The following is a 20,774-nucleotide window of genomic DNA, read 5'->3' as shown; positions in this document are numbered from 1 at the left end:
TAAGTCGGCAAAGTGGTGTGTCAAGGCGTTGTGTATTTCACGTTGGGTACATAACATCTGGTCTGCCCTTCCCGCAGTGTCCCAATGGGGGTATGAGTATATTTCTACAGTATCAGCCACACCAAGAGCCTGCCCGCTCTATCAGCAGTAGCGTGTGTATGAGCTGTGTGTGCAGTATAATTGTGGTAGCGAAGATGCTCCAACCGTTCTGCATGTGTAGATCGCAGCGCCTCAAGACGCCTTCACATCTCTGCCTGCCTCTCCCCCTGCCTGTTCGTAGCACAACAGTTGTTGTTCTATTTTTGTGAGGGAAATGGAGAGTTGCTTATGGATATTCCAAGTGGCACCTAGGCAGTGGCCCCTAATTGATAACTTAAATGCCTCCCATTAAATAAGTGCGTCACTTGCTGTACCTTCATTTAGTTCAAAATATGCCAAAATTGTTGTCCCCAGTAAGGCACGGAATGCCGAGTCCTCCAATGCACTAGTTTGGAGTCGCCACGTAGGGACCGGAGGGTGCTCTATCTTCCATTGGAACTGTAGCAGCAAGAGATTATGATCGGAATGTGTCCGACCGAGGTAGTCAATGCCATGGATCAAGGGGAGCAGTGCCTGCGATCCCACCAGTCTGTCAAGACCCACGTGTAGGTCATGCACTGCGGAATAATGAGAATAAACACGGGCAGTGGGATTAACCCGTTGTGTGCTTATGACGAGCCCAGCTCGTCATGAGGCACAGTGGAGCTGTGCTCATGACGAGCTGGGCTTGTCATAACAGTCACACTCCGTCCACGCACGATTGATTCCCCGCCTGTGCGGGAGAATCAATTAGTGGGCGGAGTCGTGACAAGCTCAGCTCCACTGTGCCTCATGACGAACTGGGCTCGTCACAAGCACAGCGCCGCCGCAGCCGCCCCCCCACCCCCGCACCGCAGGGGAATTATCCCCGCGGCGAAGGGGTTAAGGAAACGCCATAGGTCTATAAGAGCCCAGGGCATAAGCCAATGTGTGAGGGCTTTCACATTAGACAGGGAAGGGGTCCTATTAAATGGCGGGAATGATCTGTCCAATTCGACGTTAAGTACTGAATTAAAATCGCCACCCAACAGCCAGGGGATGTCATTCCATCGGGCCAGGACCCCAGAGATGCGCTCAAGGAAGGAAACTTGGCTGACATTGGGGGCATAGATGTAACCCAGCAGCACGATTTGGCCATTTAACCGCCCCTTCGCAAAGGTGTATCTGCCCTCTACGTCATTGAAGACCTTATCACAAATAAACGGGGCCCCAGTCCTGACCCACACCAATGTACCCCGCGCATGTGCCGAAAAGGTAGTACCGAATACCTGACCCCTCCATCTACTTCGCAGACGCTCCAATTCGGGCTGTGACATGTGGGTCTCCTCAAGTAATGCTATGTGTGTCTTATTTTGGTGTAGGTACAAGTATATAGAGTATCTACGTTTGGGTGTATGCATACTGCTTATATTCCACGTTGTCACATTTACTTGTGTCATGTTTGAGTAACATATGTTGTCGGTACATGTGGGGTGAGCAGTGGCGTATCAGGCACATCATGTAGACATGGGCTGTACTTGCTGAACTAAAATGGGAAACATGAACCATAGCCATATTAACAATTGGGGCAAACTCCACAGTGACGTTCGTCCAAATTACTACGTTGCCCAACGAGGCAATGACTATTTCAGTCTGGAGACTAAGGGGGCGTGCGGACAAAGTAGACTTTACTACATCTATTGCCTATCCCTCTATGCCAGGGAGTAACCACCCAGTTCCCCACATGTGTGTTAGTGGTCTGAATCATAGTGACTTTGGCATACATACAAATTATGTGTGTATTGCACGTAGGGCAGCAATTTCAGAGCGCACCTCAGCGAACCAACAGCATCACATTTAATCAATACAAGGCAGTCTCTACTTGCGTGTATGGTCTTCACACATGTCCCTGAGACTTGGCAGTCCCTCACATGGGGTCATCAGCAGTCGCCGGGGTGACATCTGGTAGCCACAGTTCATCATGGTCTTCAGGTCTAGGGGTGGACGATCCACTAGCAGTTGCCGAACAGGAGGTGCAGATTTCCCTCGCCTCTCGATAGACCTGGGTCCCCAATGCCATAACCACTTCCAAAGCAAACACAAGGAGATGATGGACGGAGCGCTGAAACTTTTCCGGCACTCAACCCCAGTCACAGATCTGGGTTTAATCCATCATCATTCTTTAGCTCACTCCGCCACCCCAGTTCAGACATGGCCATATGCAAAAATGGCATGGTGAGCAAAAAAATGATGGATTTAGGCCCAGATCTCTGTACTGGGGTAAATGTCTGACATTGTTCTGCATTCTGTCCATCAACTGTTGTTTTTGCATTTGTCACCCCGAGTGGGACGGGTATGCCCAGACATGGGCCCCGTGCTCTCCATGCCACTGGAATCAAGCTATCCTGGCTGAAGAGGGGTATTCTGTCCATCAACTGTTGTTTTTGCATAACCGCTTCCAGGGCATCACGACGTTCCATCGCGCTCTGCTCCAGAAGCGGCACTGCTGCTCGTCTGGACGCGCTGTTCCTCCACTCTCGTTTCCCTCTACGATGATTTATTTTGTTGACTGGTCTAGCTGGATCTTCGTTTAAGGTGTGGGGTCCCGTCCATAGGCCGGATTCCTCCAGCCAATCCCATGTCTCATCAGGCGAGTTAAAAAAGCGGGTAGTGCCCTTAGCCACTACTCTCAGCCTGGCGGGGAAAAGCAGAGAATAGGGAAGTTCCAAATCACGCAGCTGTCGCTTCACCGCCGTGAAGGTGCTTGGCGTCTCTGCACCAGTGCCGTGTAATCTGGGAACACCATGATTGAGCTTACACTGACCTTTAACTCAGGGAGCTTACGAGTCTCACGTAGGATCGTGTCCCTGTCTCTGTAGTTTAAGAGTCGAAAGGTCGCGGTCGAGCTCCGGGGGAGGGCTTTTGGGCCAGTAAACGGTGGACCCGCTCCACTACAAAGTGCAGCGATAGTGCCCCAGCAGGTAAGACATCTCAGAGCCAGTGTTCCACATTTGCTTCCGGGGTCCGTCCTTCCTCACCCTCTGGGAGACCTACTACGCGGATGTTGTTACGGCGTGAGCGCCCCTCTGCATCTTCGTCCTCAAGTGCATGTATCCGGTCTAGGGCATCCTGCAGGGCAGCTGGGTGTCTAGTAGTAACTGGCTTCAATTCCAATATTGTCTGAGCAAGTGATTGGATTTTCTCCGCCAGATTGTGGTGGTCAGCATGCAATAAAGTGTAATCGGATGCTACTTTGTCAATCCGAGCTTCAAGAGATGAACGGGTCTGATCCAATCCAGTTCTGATTTTTTCGACCACTGACAGTACCGAATCCAGCTTTGTGGTTATCCCTGCGTTTGGATCATCGCCAGTTGCATTGCCCCCTGCGTGTGGCGGCTCCAGCATGTCGGTACATGCCACATGCTGCTACGCATTGGTATGGAGGCGGCCCATTGCCAATTTTTGCGCTGAGAGCATAGACGTTCGATGGTAGCCAGCTGCAAGGGAGGATGTATGGAGACAGGCGTAGATGCGCGGTCATTCTTGCTGATTGTCTGTGCGTCAGTGAGGGTGGCACTGGCTGCCTCCACACCTCGGTAGGTGTTTCAAGCACATCGTGTTTGGCAGTAACCGCCCCTCTGTGGCACAGCACCTGCAGGTGCGGGCGCAAATCAGGTTACCAGGTTCTGGCACAAGTAGGCGTAAGAGGAGCGCAGGGTGCAGGGCAGTTTGTGTATATCCCACCCGCCGCAGGTGCAATGCTCATTACCACACGTCTCCACAGCAATATATGAAGCAGCACACTTAGCAGCAGACACAACAGCGTGGTCCACCCGCAAGAAGGTACAGGCTACGTTGCGCCCCCTGTCGGTCCCCCTGGCAGAACAATGTCAGTCCTCTGAAAAGGTGACTGGACAGGCACGGGCTTAAAGTCACCTTTGGCCTCCAGGCAACCCCCGTATCTTCAGGACAGCCACACAGCAACTAGGGCATCTGAGGGTCCCCTCAGTGGCGACCACACAGGCAGGGCCCAACTTGCTTAATTGTTCAGGGATGGAACCCCAATGCACAGCAGGCTGTAACTTGCTTCACCCGGTCAGGGTCACATCATTGCCCGGGAGAGTGCAGGATGCAGGGTGTAGAAAATGGCACACGCCACTAACCGGATGCAGGACCGATGCATTAGCAATCACCCCTTTAGCAGTCAGGGGCCCTGAACACTCGCCCCACCTCAGACGCGGGAGCCAGGCCTACCAGGAACAGGATGGGGATCGCACTCAGCCAGGGACTTCCTCTGTCCACGAGTCAATGGGGGCGCCACCGCCGTATCACAATTCTCCCAGTTCCTGCCCCGTCAGCAGCCCTGGTATGATCACGTAGTACCGTCCGGCAGCGACCCGGGAGCGGGGCCCACAGATTCAGGGACGGTGCCTCAGTCACATCCAGGCCGCCTCCGGCAGCAGGTGAAGGGCCGCAATCTACTCACACCGCAACAGGTACCGGTTCGATGGCAGCAGCAGTACCCGCATTCCCCCTCGATGCCGTACTGGTAGATGCGCATTGGCCGCGGACTCGCAGAGCAAGTCCACCAGTGCCACGCGATCAAAGCCCATGTCGCCGGATCACTGGGGACAAGGCTCTTGCGCCAGTGTGGTCATGGGCGACCCCACAAAGTCAGGGCCTCAGTGGCGACGGGCGAGCAGAGGTCGAGAAAAGGACTCCTATAAATGGCATTGGCACAGTGGCAGCACTCTCAGACAGAGGGCAGGTCCACAGCCGTTGAGATCGTCACTCAGGGGGCAGCACGCTCCCACGTCCGCTCCGTAGCTCTCCAGGCCACGTCCTCGCCACAGCCGCCATTCCAGGCCCGGATCGTACCTCAGGGTTTTGGCAGGGGCTCCGCCGTAATTTTTGTCTGCTGTCAGTAGAAGACTGCAACTTTCACTGTCGGGTGGGCCGGATGGCAGGAGAAAATCAGGATAAGCGAGGGATAAGGCACAGAGCCTCACACAATCGTGTCCGCCACGTTGGCTCGCTGGCCATGCCTTCATGGACACCAGTCACTTCATTTAGCAATCTTCACAGCTCTGATCCTGTGTTGGTCCTATAAGTGTGGGCTTAGGGTGAGCTCTTAGCTTGTCGGTAATCACAGTGCAGACTCTGAGCGTGGTGGAGACATGCTATTCAGCTCACGGCTGCAGCAATACCAGCCCAGTTCCTCTTTAAATCGGTGTTACTATTAATTAATTATTCTTGGCATTCGGCGAGGGAATTTGATATAGTGTGCAGCTTCCCCTCATCAAGTCCCAGCTTGGCAGAGTCCTTGGGGCTGCAATAATCTTTTACACAGGCCTGTCCGGAGGGGCATTACTACTAACCTCTGGTACTGATTGGACAAGGGCGCTGTACCCTCCCTATTGCTTTCAGGCTCCTAATTCTGCGACGAGTTACCCATAATATATTTCAGGGTATTAGACCTTTTGTATTCCGAATCCTTCATCGTGGCTGCTTCTGAGCCTTTTAACTTGGACGAGTATGAAGAAGGTTGTGTCGAGGATACTTCTGATCATTTTCTGGAAGAGGGGCTGGTGAAGGCCACTGATACCTCGATCCAACAATCTGTTAACATAGCGCTGCAGTGGCTCTGAAGCCCTTCACCAGACAACTGAGGTGATATGTTCAGGATTCTGTGGAAGAAGAACCTATGGCATTCTTCTCAGCCCCTCAGAACTTTTCCGAAGGTAGACCTTCCACAGCCAAGAGCAAGACTGGTAGATGGCCGCAGTCTAAGGCTACGGAAAACCGTCTAGTGCATTTTCAGTAGAACACAGTTACAGTTCCCTAAAGCAGCCAGGGGCGAGCCCAAGTCAAGCCAGGGGTGAGCCCAAGTCAATGACACCCATGGGTGCTAAAGAGTCTGTTGCTCATTCTGAACACTCACACCGTCGGAATCCTCGCATGGGTGACTCCCTTCAGAACTTGGTAAGCGCAAGAGGTTTGATCTTCAGGAAGATGCAGACTCTTACTCCTGGCTGACCAAAGAACAAACAGGTGCTCATCTTTTCACACCGACGACATTATGTTTATGAAGACTTCAGATTGGGAGCCCCCCCCCCCCATCAGTAATGTTCAAGCTTGTCTTCGGACGGGTTTCGAAAAGGCAGTGTGCAATTGCCTATGGGCGGCATGCCAGAGACAGGCTCTTCCTGACAAGGTGGCCGAAACGCCAATGTCGAACCTAATATGATCACTTTTCTCAAGAAATGTACTCAGGACATCAAAGAAAGCAATAAACAGGCAATGGGGGTCTTTCAGCCCACATTATTAGTCATATCTGGCCCCCTCAACAAGATCCTGAAAATGGCCAAGCCAAAGAATCTGGTGCCCCATTGATTATGACATGGTAGCTGGTTGAGTTCAATGTTTCTTTTGCCAATTAGAGAATGTGAATTGTGCCATCTCGGTTGAGAGTTGTCAGTCCATGCTTGTGCGCATTGATCGACCCAAAATTGAAGAATATAGTGGTTGATGAAGCTAGCCCAGTCGCAGGTGGCTTTTGTTTGGCAATCTTTTTGTCAAGGGCCTAGGGAAGTTTCTGAGCACCTTCCTGGCACTGTACAGATCTGAGCTGTCTTTATAAACAGTTTTTCAGCCTGGCTTTTTTGGAAGGGCCAGACAAAGTACGGGACAAACATCAGCATGACCATTTTTCTAAGAGCACCAGAGAGGCTTCTTTGCCTGCTGGAAGAGGAGGATGGTTCAACAGCTCTAGGAGAAAGCCCCTCTTCTTGTGCATTCAAGGGGTGGCCATGCCAGATACAACAGATGTCTGTACAGAGGAGGCCCCCCCATCCATCTCAGGAGATGGCTCTACAGGTATATCTTATTTTGTATACTGATGTTGTGATAGGGGGTAGAGTTCCCTTTTTTCTACACAAAAATTAATTAAAGAAGGTTGGGTCGTAGAAACAGTTCAGGGGTCCAAAGTCGAGCTTTATAGTGCAACAATTCTTCCTCAGACACTTGAGTTTTCTTTTCAAAAGAATACTTTTATTGACTCAGAAATGTGAGAACTGTTGCTCAAAGAGGCAATATGTACTTCAACGCCTCATCTATTCCTAGGGTCTTTTGCAGCAACATTTTTCTGGTGCAAGTGAAAGCTGAAGTTCACAGGTTGGTATTAAATCTTTGAGATTCCAAAGGATGAATCATTTACAGGCAATTCAAGATTTATGGTATTCTTTTTTTGAGGGAGCTCCTCAAAGAAGGTGATTGATCTGAGTGGACCTCAAATATGCTTATTTAACAATCCCATTTTTTTACACCACACAGGCGATTTCTGCTGTTTCGGTGGAAGAGCAGGTGGTGCAGATACCCTTTCCTCCCACTCGGCCTCTGATCAGCTCCTTGGCGGTTTGCCAATCTAATTAAATCAGTTGTAGACTCAGTGAAGACCAAAGGAGTTTGATTGATTGTCTACCTAGATGATTCGGTCATCATAACACAGAAGTTGGATTTGTCATCAACGAGAAGAAATCAGCAGTGACCCTAACCCAATATGTAGATTTTTCGGAATTTCAAGTGGGCTCAGTGAAAACAGAACTGCCATAACCGATGAAGAAGATAAAAGATACAAAGAAAGAACTGACATCAACTTTGGGTAAGAATGCCTTGTTATTTACAGCAGTGGCTCAATTACGGGCCTGCTTGCTTCACTTCTTTGAGTCAGGTGATCTTTTGGTGTACTCTACAGTACAGAGCACGGCATAGACTGAAGAACCAGCCTCTTTGTAAAGGCCTGTCTTATGCAGATCAGATCAGTCGTTCGGTGGAGGCAGGAGAGGGGCTCTCATAGAGGCTAGAACTTCGGATGCATGGAATAGCAAAGCCATTTTCGAATCCTAGCCAGAGGTCGTCATTGAGTCAGACTTCAGCATAAGAGGCTGGGAAGCCAGATGTGGAAGGAGTGGAACGGTCTCTTCATATCAATTATCTGGAGGTTCTCGCATGCTCCTTTGCCATCAGAACTTTGTATCCTCAGGAGACAAATTGCTGCATCCTGCAATGGATGGACAACTTTTCTGTAGTTTGTTATATCAACAAGTTTGGAGGAACAAAGTTGAAGATGTTAGCAAAGATTGCCAAAGACTTTTGCCTCCAGCATTAGATATCAGCGATTGGACAATATATTCCAGGAAACAAAAATATGATAGCTGATTGGACTGTTAGTTACCTGAAGGATACCCGTGATTGGAAGTTGTATTCATAAGTGTTTCAACTTCTTCAGAACAAATCGGGTTCATGTGGAATCGACCACTTTGCTTCCTGTCAGAACGGATAGTGTATTGATTATTGATTGATTAGTGGTAAAGACAACACATGGGTTCCTACAGGACTGGAGGGAGATATCTCCAAGACATGGCTGGATGAGAGTAAACCTATTGGTGTGCGTCCGTTAGTATGTAAATTGATGAGAGGATTAGGTTCTCTAACCCAGCTATGCCTAAAATGTGGGTTTTGACATTTCTCAAATGATGGTCAGACAGTTTGATTTGTCTTATCAACACTTTGTATCTATTATGATTCATATAACAGAAACAAGTCTGATGTAAGCATCTTGGATTTAACAGGTAAAGTATTCTATCCAGAAGGAGTTTCCTTTCACAATTACAGAGTACTAAAACATATTCCAAATGTATCTTATTTTGTATGGTTCAATGCCAGAAGGCGTACAAGCCCCACTCTCCCGTGCTGCTGCGCCGCTCTGCTTCCTCCCCGTTTTTCTGAGTGCCCACGCCTGCTTTTCCCTCGTTTTTTACTGCCTTCTCCTTCCTTTCCCCCATTTTTATGAGTGCTTTCTCATGCGTTTGCATCATTTTTAGTGTTCTCCTTCCTTTCTCCCCTTTTTTCTGAATGCTTTCTCCTGCATTTCCCTCAGTTTTAATGCTTTCTCCTCCACCCTACCTGTGTTTTTCTGAGTGCTTTTACCTGCCTTTCTCTAGCTTTTCACTGCTTTTGCCTGTTTGTTTCCTCATTTGCCGGTCCTGTCTGTCACCTGTTTTTCTGCCTCCTGCCTAGCCCCGCCCACCACCTCCCAGCACCCCTCTCACCTCCCAGGACCGGTTTAATGGAGGACGTGCGCAATTCCATTGAGCAGGCCCAGCTCCCCCTCTGCTGCTGCACTGCTTTGCTTCCTCCCTGTTTTTCTGAGTACATTTTCCTGCTTTTCCCTCGTTTTTTTACTGATTTCTCCTTCCTTTCTCCCATTTTTCTGAGTGCTTTCTTCTGCTTTTGCTTGGTTTTTAGTGTTCTCCTTCCTTTCCCCCCGTTTTTCTGTGTGCTTTTTCCTGCATGTGCCTTGTTTTTTTACAGCTTTCTCCTCCCCTCTCCCACCCTCTGTTTGTCTGAGTGCTTTTACCTGTTATTCGCTTATTTTTGACTGCTTTCCCCTGTTTTTCTTACTCATTTGCCACTCCTGTTGGCTGCCTCTTTTGCTGCCTAGTGCCTAGCCCCGCCCACCCCATCCCAGCATCCCTCTCTCCTCCCTGAACCAGCTTAAAAGAGGCTGCAGTGCAACCCCATTGATCAGGCCTAGCTCTCCCGTGCTCCTGCACCGCTTTGCTTCCTCCCTGTTTGTCTGAGTGCCTTCTCCCTCTTTAGCCTCATTTGTTACTACTTTCTACTTCCTTTCTCTTGTTTTTCTGAGTGCTTTTACTGATGTTGCCTTCTTTATTTTCTACTTTTGAATTTTTTTTACTGCTTTCTCCTTCCTTGCCTCTTGTCTTTCTGAGCGCTTTTCCTGCTTCTGCCTCAGTTTAACTGCTTTCTCCTTCCTTTTTTCTTATGTTTTTCTTAGTTCTTTCCTTTGCATCATTTTTTATTGCCTTCTTCTGCCTTTCCCCCTTGTTTTTCTGAGTGCTTGTCCTGCTTTTGCCTTATTTTTTATTGCTTTCTCCTGCCTTTCTCTTAATTTTTCTGAGTGTTTTTCATGCTTTTGCCTGGTTTTTTACAGCTTTCTACTTCTTCTCCTTGTTTTCTGTGTTCCTTTTTGTGCTTTTCCCTAATTTTGTAGTGCTTTCTTCTACTTTTCCCTCTGTTTTCCCTAGTGCTTTCTCCAGCTTTTCCCTCGTTTTTCACTGCTTCTCCTTGTTTTTTCCTTGGTTGCTGCTCCGCCTGCCACCCGTTTTCCCACCTACTGCCGAGTCCCGCCCAATGCCTCCCAGCGACCCTCTCTTCTCCCTGCACCTACTTAATGCGACCCCATTATGCAGGCCCCAGGCCCAGCTCTCTCATACTGCTGCAACACTCTGCTGCCCCACCCCCTCCGTTTTGAGTGCTTTTTCCTCCTCTTTCTTCCCTCGTTTTTTTTATTGCTTTCTCTTTCCCTTCCCCCGTTTTTCTGAGTGCTTTCTCTCGCTTTTGCCTCGTTTACCACCATTTTCTCCTTCCTTTCCCCCATTTGTCTGAGCTCTTTCTCCTGCTTTTGCCTCGATTTTTACTGGTTTCTGCTTCCTCTCCCCATTTTTCTGGGTGCTTTTTCCTACTTTTTCCTCGTTTTTCACTGCTTTCTCTGCGAAGCAGCTAGCCACTCGAGTGGCTTGAGACCCTCTGGGTGATTTGCTCTGCTTTATAAATCCTGAGTGAGTGACAGGCATTATTCCAGAGAGTTTAGATTTGATAATAAAGGTCAATTGCTTATTGCTCTTCTGAAAAATACAGGCCTGTGATGTCAGCTATGCTTTCCAGATTGCTAAAATGGCTTATGTCTGGTTTAGGTCTAAGGTGTTTTTGTTAGGCTCTAGATTAAAGGATATTATGGAGGCTGCATATTGGTCTCCAGATCCAGCTTTCAAGACCCTTTATTTTTACCTATTTTTGTATTTTGTCTCTGTTGTTGTGGGAAAGCTTTGAACAAGCATAATCTGACATAGAACGAAAAATGTACCCACCGGGTTATATAATGATCAATAATTCAAGTTGGCATGATAATTTGAAGGTTTCCCAAAGAAAGAGAAAGCAAGATGATGTCTGTCCTACTTGGTCACTGTGGAGCCTGGTGATTGGTGAACTGGATTAATATGTTTTTCCTGATGTTCGTAGGAGTTGAAGTGAGTGTCAATATTGTTTTAATTTGGCTGTTGTCTTTTTTTCATTGAGAAAGAGATGCATAATTCTCACCTCCCTGTCCTTAATGGAATTGAAAATAATCAACGCAACAGCTTGAACATTTTTTCTTTGTGCCTAGAAGAAGTGGTGGCATCTGCTGGCCCCTGTTCTGAGAGCACAGGACCAAGAACCATGTCTTCAAAGTTGTTAAGTGAGAACTTCCTATCTACATTGCGTCATTCATTGAGAACTCAGCCTGTAAGATTTCATGAGATAATTTACCCTAGAGATTGAAAAGGGTTATTTATCCAGAGTTCCAGTTCAGATGGCACTGAGGAAAACACATTGAGAGGCATCCAGTTTCCAATGACCAAGATACACTTAGAGGGCTTGACATTTTTGAGGAAGAATTTAGTTCGAACATTAGGCTGGGATTATCTGCAACACTTAGAAAGTTTGGAATGTGACAAAAATGTGATGCCTCAAGGATAACACATAGAAGTTGAAAGAAACAGTTGACAACGCCAGGCTAATGGAGGGCACCAAAGTAGTCATGACAATTCCCCGTCCCTGCTTGGCATGGAGACCTTTACCCATTGGTTCCAGTCCTGCCTATTGTATACCCAGGATGAGATCGTAGGGGTCAGCGGTGGCCGACAGCTCGCTAGGTTCCAAAGCCCCAGCATGGTTGGTCTCTCCTCCATTCGAGTGATATAAGATTGAGGTGACACCCAACTTGATGCTTTCCAGGGATCGAGACCCAGCAGTGCAATGGTGGGCAGGTCTGAGAAGATGTGCTACTAATGCAACTCGGAGGGGTCGGGTACCAGACACATCACAGAAGCTATGGTGTTAAAGTCTTAGACTGCCACAGAAATTGGTTCAATGTTGATAAAAGACTGGGGGGCGGAGGGGGCGTATCCTACCTACCTACCAGCAGGAGGTATAGTGCATACCTACCACAAGCCGCTAGTGGCAGGCGCAGAGACTACTCATGCCTAACCATCAGTAGCAGCTTTAGCAAACAAACACCACTAGCTGTCAGTGACGAGCTAACTGAGTACACACCACTACCCACTGGCAGCAGGTGTAGTGCATACTCACCACTATTGTTAGTGGCAGGCACACTGAGTACTCCCCCCAAACCACCGGTAGCATGTGTAGTACATACTCACCACTAGCTGCTAGTCACTTGCACAGTGAGTAGTCACTATTATCCATCGGTAGCTGGTGTAGTGTATACTCAGCACTACCAGCCAGAGGTAGACACAGTGACTACTCACCATTAGCCTTTGGTAGCAAATGTAGTGCATAATCACACTGGCCATCAGTGGTAGGCACAGTAAGTATCCACTGTCAACCATCAGTGGCAGAATTGGTGAATTGTCACCGATACCTGTAAGTGGTAGGCACACTGAGCACTCAACAATAGACATTAGTAGCAGGTGTAGTACATACCCACCCTTGTCGATGGCACACCACTTCATCACTGCCACCTAATGACAGGCACAGCGCCTACTCAACGCTAGCCACCAGTGGCTGCACCGCAATCATTATCACCACTGACTCCAAGTGACAAGAATAATGACTCATCACCCATACCTCTTAATGGCAGGCAGAGTGAGTACTCACCACTAGCCATCGATGGGGTTGACGCTCTAATAAAGTAATTAATTATGAGGGTGGCTGTGCAAGATCAGAATGGTCTGAGTCTTCCTAAGACATGGTCCAAGGTTAATAAACAAGTCTGCACGAACCTCATGATTTTATTGAAAATATGATCCTTACTTAAAGACAAAAGTAATGTGTTCGCCAATTAGAAATTAGCATCAACATAATAATCAAAGTATAATTTTGCAAGAAGACTAACAAAATGTCTGCCTGTGAAGGAGACCCAAGAAAAGACTAAATACAAATCATTCAACAGTCTGACAGAGTCTGCCCACAAAGAAATAAGCCAAAAGACTAAGTATAATTCCAATAGTCAGACTGACATAGAGTCTGCTCAGTTAGAAAGCTAAAGAATATAGGGGTTTGTTCCAAAATAACACAGCTTTTATAATGTTTCAGGATACAGATGCCATACGTCTTTCATGATATGATATGGTATACCAGGGATGAGCTGGCAATGTTGCAAACACATAAACCAATCAATTTTCCTACTTCCTAATGCATTTCATTGGTTAGGTTATGCATAACTAACAAAAGAAACAAATTGATAATGTATGTAACACAGCAATACAATAGATTGTTCAGCTAATGAATGACACAGGAATCGACAGAAAACCTTCGAAAGTTACATTATAAAGGAACATCCTGAACAACCTTTCCTGAGAGAACTCAAATATTACATTACAGAGGCCACAGATGAGGCTGCCTTTCCTATAATTTTCAAATGGGAAAACCTACAAGCATACAGAGAGAGAAAGGCTCACTCACATAAATTAAAGAGAGAAAGGCTCACTCACATCAAATAAAGATAGAAAGGCTCTCTCACATAAAATAAAGAGAGAGAAAGGCTCACACAAAATAAAGATAGAAAGGCTCTCACATAAAAAATAAAGGGAGAAAGGCTCACTCACATAAAATAAAGAAAGGCTCACTCACATAAAATAAAGAGAGAACGGCTCTCTCATATAAAATAAAGAGAGAGAGGCTCACTCATATACAATACAGGCTCACTCACATGAAATAAAGAGAGAGAAAGGCTCACTCATATAAAATAAAGAGAGAAAGGCTCTCTCACATAAATTAAAGAGAGAAAGGCTCACTCACATCAAATAAAAGAGAGAGAAAGGCTCACTCACATAAAATAAAGAGAGAAAGGCTCACTCATATAAAATAAAGAGAGAAAGCATCACTCATAAAATAAAGAAAGAAAGGCTCACTCACATAAATTAAAGGGAGAAAGGCTCACTCACATCAAATAAAGAGAGAAAGGCTCACTCACATAAAATGAAGAGAAAAAGGCTCTCTCACATAAAATAAATAAAGAAAGGCTCATGCCCATAAAATAAAGAGAGAAAGGCTCTCTCACGTAAAATAAAGAGAGAGAAAGGCTCACTCACATAAAATAAAGAGAGAAAAAAGCTCACTCACATAAAATAAAGAGAGAGAAGGGCTCACTCACATAAAATAAAGATAGAAAGGCTCTCTCACATAAAAATAGAGGGATAAAGGCTCACTCACAACAAATAAAGAGAGGAAGGCTCTCTCACATTAAATAAAGAGAGAAAGGCTCACTCACATAAAATACAGGCTCACTCACATAAAATAAAGAGAGAAAAAAGCTCACTCATAAAATAAAGAGAGAAAGGCTCTCACATAAAACAAAGAGAGAAAGGCTAACTCATAAAATAAAGAGAGAGAAAGGCTCACTCACATAAAATAAAGGGTGAAAGGCTCACTCATATAAAATAAAGAGCGAAAGGCTCACTCAAATAAAATATAGAGCAAAAGGCCACTAGCTGCTAGTCACTGGCAGAGTGAGTAGTCACTATTATCCATCGGTAGCTGGTGTAGTGTATACTCAGCACTACCAGCCAGAGGTAGACACAGTGACTACTCGCCATTAGCCTTTGGTAGCAAGTGTAGTGCATAATCACACAGACCATCAGTGGTAGGCACAGTGAGTATCCACTGTCAACCATCAGTGGCAGAATTGGTGAATTGTCACCGATACCTGTAAGTGGTAGGCACCCTGAGCACTCACCACTAGACATTAGTAGCAGGTGTAGTACATACCCACCCTTGTCGATGGCACATCACTTCATCACTGCCTCCTAATGACAGGCACAGCGCCTACTCAACGCTAGCCACCAGTGGCTGCACCGCAATCATTATCACCACTGACTCCAAGTGACAAGAATAATGACTCATCACCCATACCTCTTAATGGCAGGCAGAGTGAGTACTCACCACTAGCCATCGATGGGGTTGACGCTCTAAGAAAGTAATTAATTATGAGGGTGGCTGTGCAAGATCAGAATGGTCTGAGTCTTCCTAAGACATAGTCCAAGGTTAATAAACAAGTCTGCACGAACCTCATGATTTTATTGAAAATACATTCCTTACTTAAAGAAAAAAGTAATGTGTTCGCCAAATAGAAATTAGCATCAACATAATAATCAAAGTATAATTTTGCAAGAAGACTAACAAAATGTCTGCCTGTGAAGGAGACCCAAGAAAAGACTAAATACAAATCATTCAACAGTCTGACAGAGTCTGCCCACAAAGAAATAAGCCAAAAGACTAAGTATAATTCCAATAGTCAGACTGACATAGAGTCTGCTCAGTTAGAAAGCTAAAGAATATAGGGGTTTGTTCCAAAATAACACAGCTTTTATAATGTTTCAGTATACAGATGCCATACGTCTTTCATGATATGATATGGTATACCAGGGATGAACTGGCAATGTTGCAAACACATAAACCAAACAATTTTCCTACTTCCTAATGCATTTCATTGGTTAGGTTATGCATAACTAACAAAGGAAACAAATTGATAATGTATGTAACACAGCAATACAATAGATTGTTCAGCTAATGAATGACACAGGAATCGACAGAAAACCTTCGAAAGTTACATTATAAAGGAACATTCTGAACAACCTTCCCTGAGAGAACTCAAATATTACATTACAGAGGCCACAGATGAGGCTGCCTTTCCTATGATTTTCAAATGGGAAAACCTACAAGGATACAGAGAGAGAAAGGCTCACTCACATAAATTAAAGAGAGAAAGGCTCACTCACATCAAATAAAGATAGAAAGGCTCTCTCACATAAAATAAAGAGAGAGAAAGGCTCACACAAAATAAAGATAGAAAGGCTCTCTCACATAAAAAATAAAGGGAGAAAGGCTCACTCACATAAAATAAAGAAAGGCTCACTCACATAAAATAAAGAGAGAAAGGCTCTCTCACATAAAATAAAGAGAGAGAGGCTCACTCATATAAAATACAGGCTCACTCACATGAAATAAAGAGAGAGAAAGGCTCACTCATATAAAATAAAGAGAGAAAGGCTCTGTCACATAAATTAAAGAGAGAAAGGCTCACTCACATCCAATAAAAGAGAGAGAAAGGCTCACTCACATAAAATAAAGAGAGAAAGGCTCACTCATATAAAATAAAGAGAGAAAGCATCACTCATAAAATAAAGAAAGAAAGGCTCACTCACATAAATTAAAGGGAGAAAGGCTCACTCACATCAAATAAAGAGAGAAAGGCTCACTCACATAAAATAAAGAGAAAAAGGCTCTCTCACATAAAATAAATAAAGAAAGGCTCATGCCCGTAAAATAAAGAGAGAAAGGCTCTCTCACGTAAAATAAAGAGAGAGAAAGGCTCACTCACATAAAATAAAGATAGAAGGGCTCTCTCACATAAAATAAAGAGAGAGAAGGGCTCACTCACATAAAATAAAGATAGAAAGGCTCTCTCATATAAAAATAGAGGGATAAAGGCTCACTCACATAAAACAAAGAGAGAAAGGCTCACTCACAACAAATAAAGAGAGAAAGGCTCTCTCACGTTAAATAAAGAGAGAAAGGCTCACTCACATAAAATACAGGCTCACTCACATAAAATAAAGAGAGGAAAAGGCTCACTCACATAAAATAAAGAGAGAAAGGCTAACTCATAAAATAAAGAGAGAGAAAGGCTCACTCACATAAAATAAAGGGTGAAAGGCTCACTCATATAAAATAAAGAGCGAAAGGCTCACTCAAATAAAATATAGAGCAAAAGGCTAACTCACATAAAATAAAGAGAGAAAGGCTCACTCACATAAAATAAAGAGCGTTTGGCTCACTCACATAAATAAAGAGCAAAAGGCTCACTCCCATAAAATAAACGTGCACTATTATTCTGCAAATATGAATGACTGTCAATGCGTCTGACTGCGGCCTGGTCATGCTCATTGAATCACATTTAAATAAGGAATTATTTTCTAACATATAAAAACTCTGCTACAGTAGTAGTTGTAGCGCAGACTCACCACGAGCCACCCCTGGCAGGCACAGTGAGCAGACTTCACCAGCTATCGTAGGTGTATCACATAATCACCATTAGCCACCAGAGAAAAGCGCAATGAGTACTCACCTCTTGTAATCATTGGCAGGTGTAGCGTGTACTCACCACGAGCCATCTGTGGCATGCATAATGAATACCCACCAGCTATCAGTGGCCGAAAAAGTGGTCCTTATCAGAAGCTGTCACTGGCAGGTGTAGTGAGTACTCACCCCTTGCCATTAGTAGCAAATTGTCTAACACATCTATGCCTAAATACTCTGAAATGTCTCGAATGATGGCCAGACAGTTTGAGTACTCAGAACTTGGGAACAGGTGTAGTGCATACTCACCACTAACCTCCAGTGGTGACAGAACTAGTTATCCAAAACCTACCAATGGCATATCCAATAAATACTAACCACGTGGGAGAAGGTGTAGTGCATACTCACCACTTGGGAGCAGGTGTAGTGCATACTCACCACTTGGGAGCAAGTGGAGTGCATACTCACCACTAACCTTCAGTGGTGACAGACTAGTTCCCCCCAAGCTACCAATGGCATCTCCAATGAATACTCACCACTTGGGAGCAGGTGTAGTGCATACTCACCACTGACCTTCAGTGGTGACAGACTAGTTACCCCCAAGCTACCAATGGCATCTCCAATGAATACTCACCACTTGGGAGCAGGTGAGGTGCATACTCACCACTGACCTTCAGTGGTGACAGACTAGTTCCCCCCAAGCTACCAATGGCATCTCCAATGAATACTCACCACTTGGGAGCAGGTGTAGTGCATACTCACCACTAACCTTCAATGGTGACAGACTAGTTCCCCCCAAGCTACCAATGGCATCTCCAATGAATACTCACCACTTGGGAGCAGGTGAGGTGCATACTCACCACTGACCTTCAGTGGTGACATACTAGTTCCCCCCAAGCTACCAATGGCATCTCCAATGAATACTCACCACTTGGGAGCAGGTGTAGTGCATACTCACCACTAACCTTCAGTGGTGACAGACTAGTTACCCCCAAGCTACCAATGGCAGCTCCAATGAATACTCACCACTTGGGAGCAGGTGAGGTGCATACTCACCACTGACCTTCGGTGGTGACAGACTAGTTACCCCCAAGCTACCAATGACATCTCCAATGAATACTCACTACTTGGGAGCAGGTGAGGTGCATACTCACCACTGACCTTCAGTGGTGACAGAACTAGTTCCCCCCAAGCTACCAATGTCATCTCCAATGAATACTCGCCACTTGGGAGAAGGTGTAATGCATACTCACCACTTGGGAGCAGGTGTAGTGCATACTCACCACTTGGGAGCAAGTGGAGTGCAAACTCACCACTAACCTTCAGTGGTGACAGACTAGTTCCCCCCAAGCTACCAATGGCATCTCCAATGAATACTCACCACTTGGGAGCAGGTGAGGTGCATACTCACCACTAACCTTCAGTGGTGACAGACTAGTTACCCCCAAGCTACCAATGGCATCTCCAATGAATACTCACCACTTGGGAGCAGGTGTAGTGCATACTCACCACTAACCTTCAGTGGTGACAGACTAGTTCCCCCCAAGCTACCAATGGCATCTCCAATGAATACTCACCACTTGGGAGCAGGTGAGGTGCATACTCACCACTGACCTTCAGTGGTGACAGACTAGTTACCCCCAAGCTACCAATGGCATCTCCAATGAATGCTCACCACTTGGGAGCAGGTGTAGTGCATACTCACCACTCGGGAGCAGGTGAGGTGCATACTCACCACTTGGGAGCAGGTGAGGTGCATACTCACCACTTGGGAGCAGGTGAGGTGCATACTCACCACTAACCTTCAGTGGTGACAGAACTAGTCACCCAAAAGCTATCAATGGCATCTCCAATGAATGCTCACCACTTGGGAGCAGGTGTAGTGCATACTCACCACTGACCTTCATTGGCGACAGAACTAGTCACCCAAAAGCTATCAATGGCATCTCCAATGAATACTCACCACTTGGGAGCAGGTGAGGTGCATACTCACCACTCGGGAGCAGGTGAGGTGCATACTCACCACTTGGGAGCAGGTGAGGTGCATACTACTCCACTGACCTTCAGTGGTGACGGACTAGTCACCCAAAAGCTATCAATGGCATCTCCAATGAATGCTCACCACTTGACATTTGTGATAGAAGCGGCAAGTACTCACCACTTTCCTACGCAAAGAGTGGGTGGCTCTATTGGACTTCACCAGCAGGGTGCACAGCTTCACGTCCTCGGGGTGGGTGCATCGATTCTGGGGACGAGAGAAGTAAAAGGGAATGAATGAGGTGAGATGCCGGGAAAGAGACAAAGGAAAAAAGAAAGTAAAGGAGATGGAGAGCGTAAAGAAGGGTGTGCCTACAATAGCCTCGGCCGACAGGAGATGTAGGGGTGAGTCAGTAGGAGAATGTAGGTACTGACCCTGAAAGACAGGTAGGAAACTCGGGGGCTTTTTTATGAAAACTGTTGCTTCGTTGCGACAAAACAGCGATGCGACAGTTTTCACTGCGTGCTCCTTGCGACACGATAGATGCGCCGTATTTATTGTACGACGCTCAATGTCGGCTGGAAAGAGAGATACGCCAGGAATGCTGACGTATCTGTCGGCGCAAAAGTCACGCATTGCTGGAGTTGTATCTGAAGCGTGACGCAACTCTGGCAATGCAGGGAGGAGGGCTATCTTTAATGCACTGTGTCACCCTTACGCCTGCCATGAGGCAGGCGTAAGGTTTTGACGCAATGGCGTCCTGGAAGAGGCCCACTGAAATCTTATAGATTTCACTGCACCGCTCCTACGAGGCTTTGATGCGGGGGAACGCCCACCCTGAATACATTATACCTGGCGCAGATATAATGTGGCGCATCGCATTACAAAGTGACGCATCTTCCTGGATGCGTCACTTGGTAAATATGACGCAATGTGCCACTTTGTTTATGCCGCCGCTTCGTCACAAAAAGTGAGGCAACGGCAGCGCAAAAGTGTCTGACGTCACGCTGAATAGGAAGGGAGAATCTTTTTATTTGTGTATGTGGGGGTGATAAATGCTGCAGACAATCCACTGGTGGCATTTCCTACACCACACTGTGCCCTGGCATGCCCCGGGGCGGAGGTGGGGTGGGGGGGGGAGTGGTTGCACTGAATTCAGTCCTTTTCTCACAGAGTGCAGATTTGTGGCCACTGCCCAACTTTGCCTCAAGCCCTGTATGTGAATATTTCCAAACAGTACATCAGCAGCATGTTCAGCTACTCAGAGGGACGTTTAAGGGCTCAGCCCCCAGGGCCAGCCCTTTCTCGTGTCAGCCCTTTGTTGTAGCATTCAGGCGGGGTCATATCTTTGTAGGGTCAATCCTATGAAGTCACTCTTTGTGAGGTCAGCTCTTTGTGGGGTCATCCATTTGCGGGGTCACCCCTAAAGGTTCAGCCCTTCGTGGTGTCACCTATGGCTTGAGCTTTTCTAGGGTCAGCCTTTTGTAGAGTCAATGCTAAAGGGTGAGCCTCTGTAGGGTCAGCCCTTTCTGGGTGTTATGTTTGGACCGGGGAAGGCCCACGTGGGGCATTAACTAGG

The 20,774-nt window shown here is 46.4% G+C and overlaps 1 protein-coding gene across 1 annotated transcript in view; it reads right to left on the bottom strand.

Moving 5' to 3' along the window:
* The window catches only part of LOC146808836 (D(2)-like dopamine receptor), a 224,237-nt gene that overhangs the window by 22,437 nt on the left and 181,026 nt on the right, over window positions 1-20,774 (bottom strand). Inside the window, exon 6 of the mRNA XM_085614242.1 lies at window positions 19,376-19,462. Coding sequence (XP_085470368.1) covers window positions 19,376-19,462 — 87 coding nt within the window. The remainder of the gene's footprint in view (window positions 1-19,375; window positions 19,463-20,774) is intronic.

Source organism: Triturus cristatus, chromosome 7, assembly GCF_964204655.1.
Source record: "Triturus cristatus chromosome 7, aTriCri1.1, whole genome shotgun sequence".
NCBI classification, from domain to species: domain Eukaryota; kingdom Metazoa; phylum Chordata; class Amphibia; order Caudata; family Salamandridae; genus Triturus; species Triturus cristatus.
Note: the sequence above shows the minus strand (reverse complement) of the source record. Positions and strands in the feature narration are given on the sequence as shown.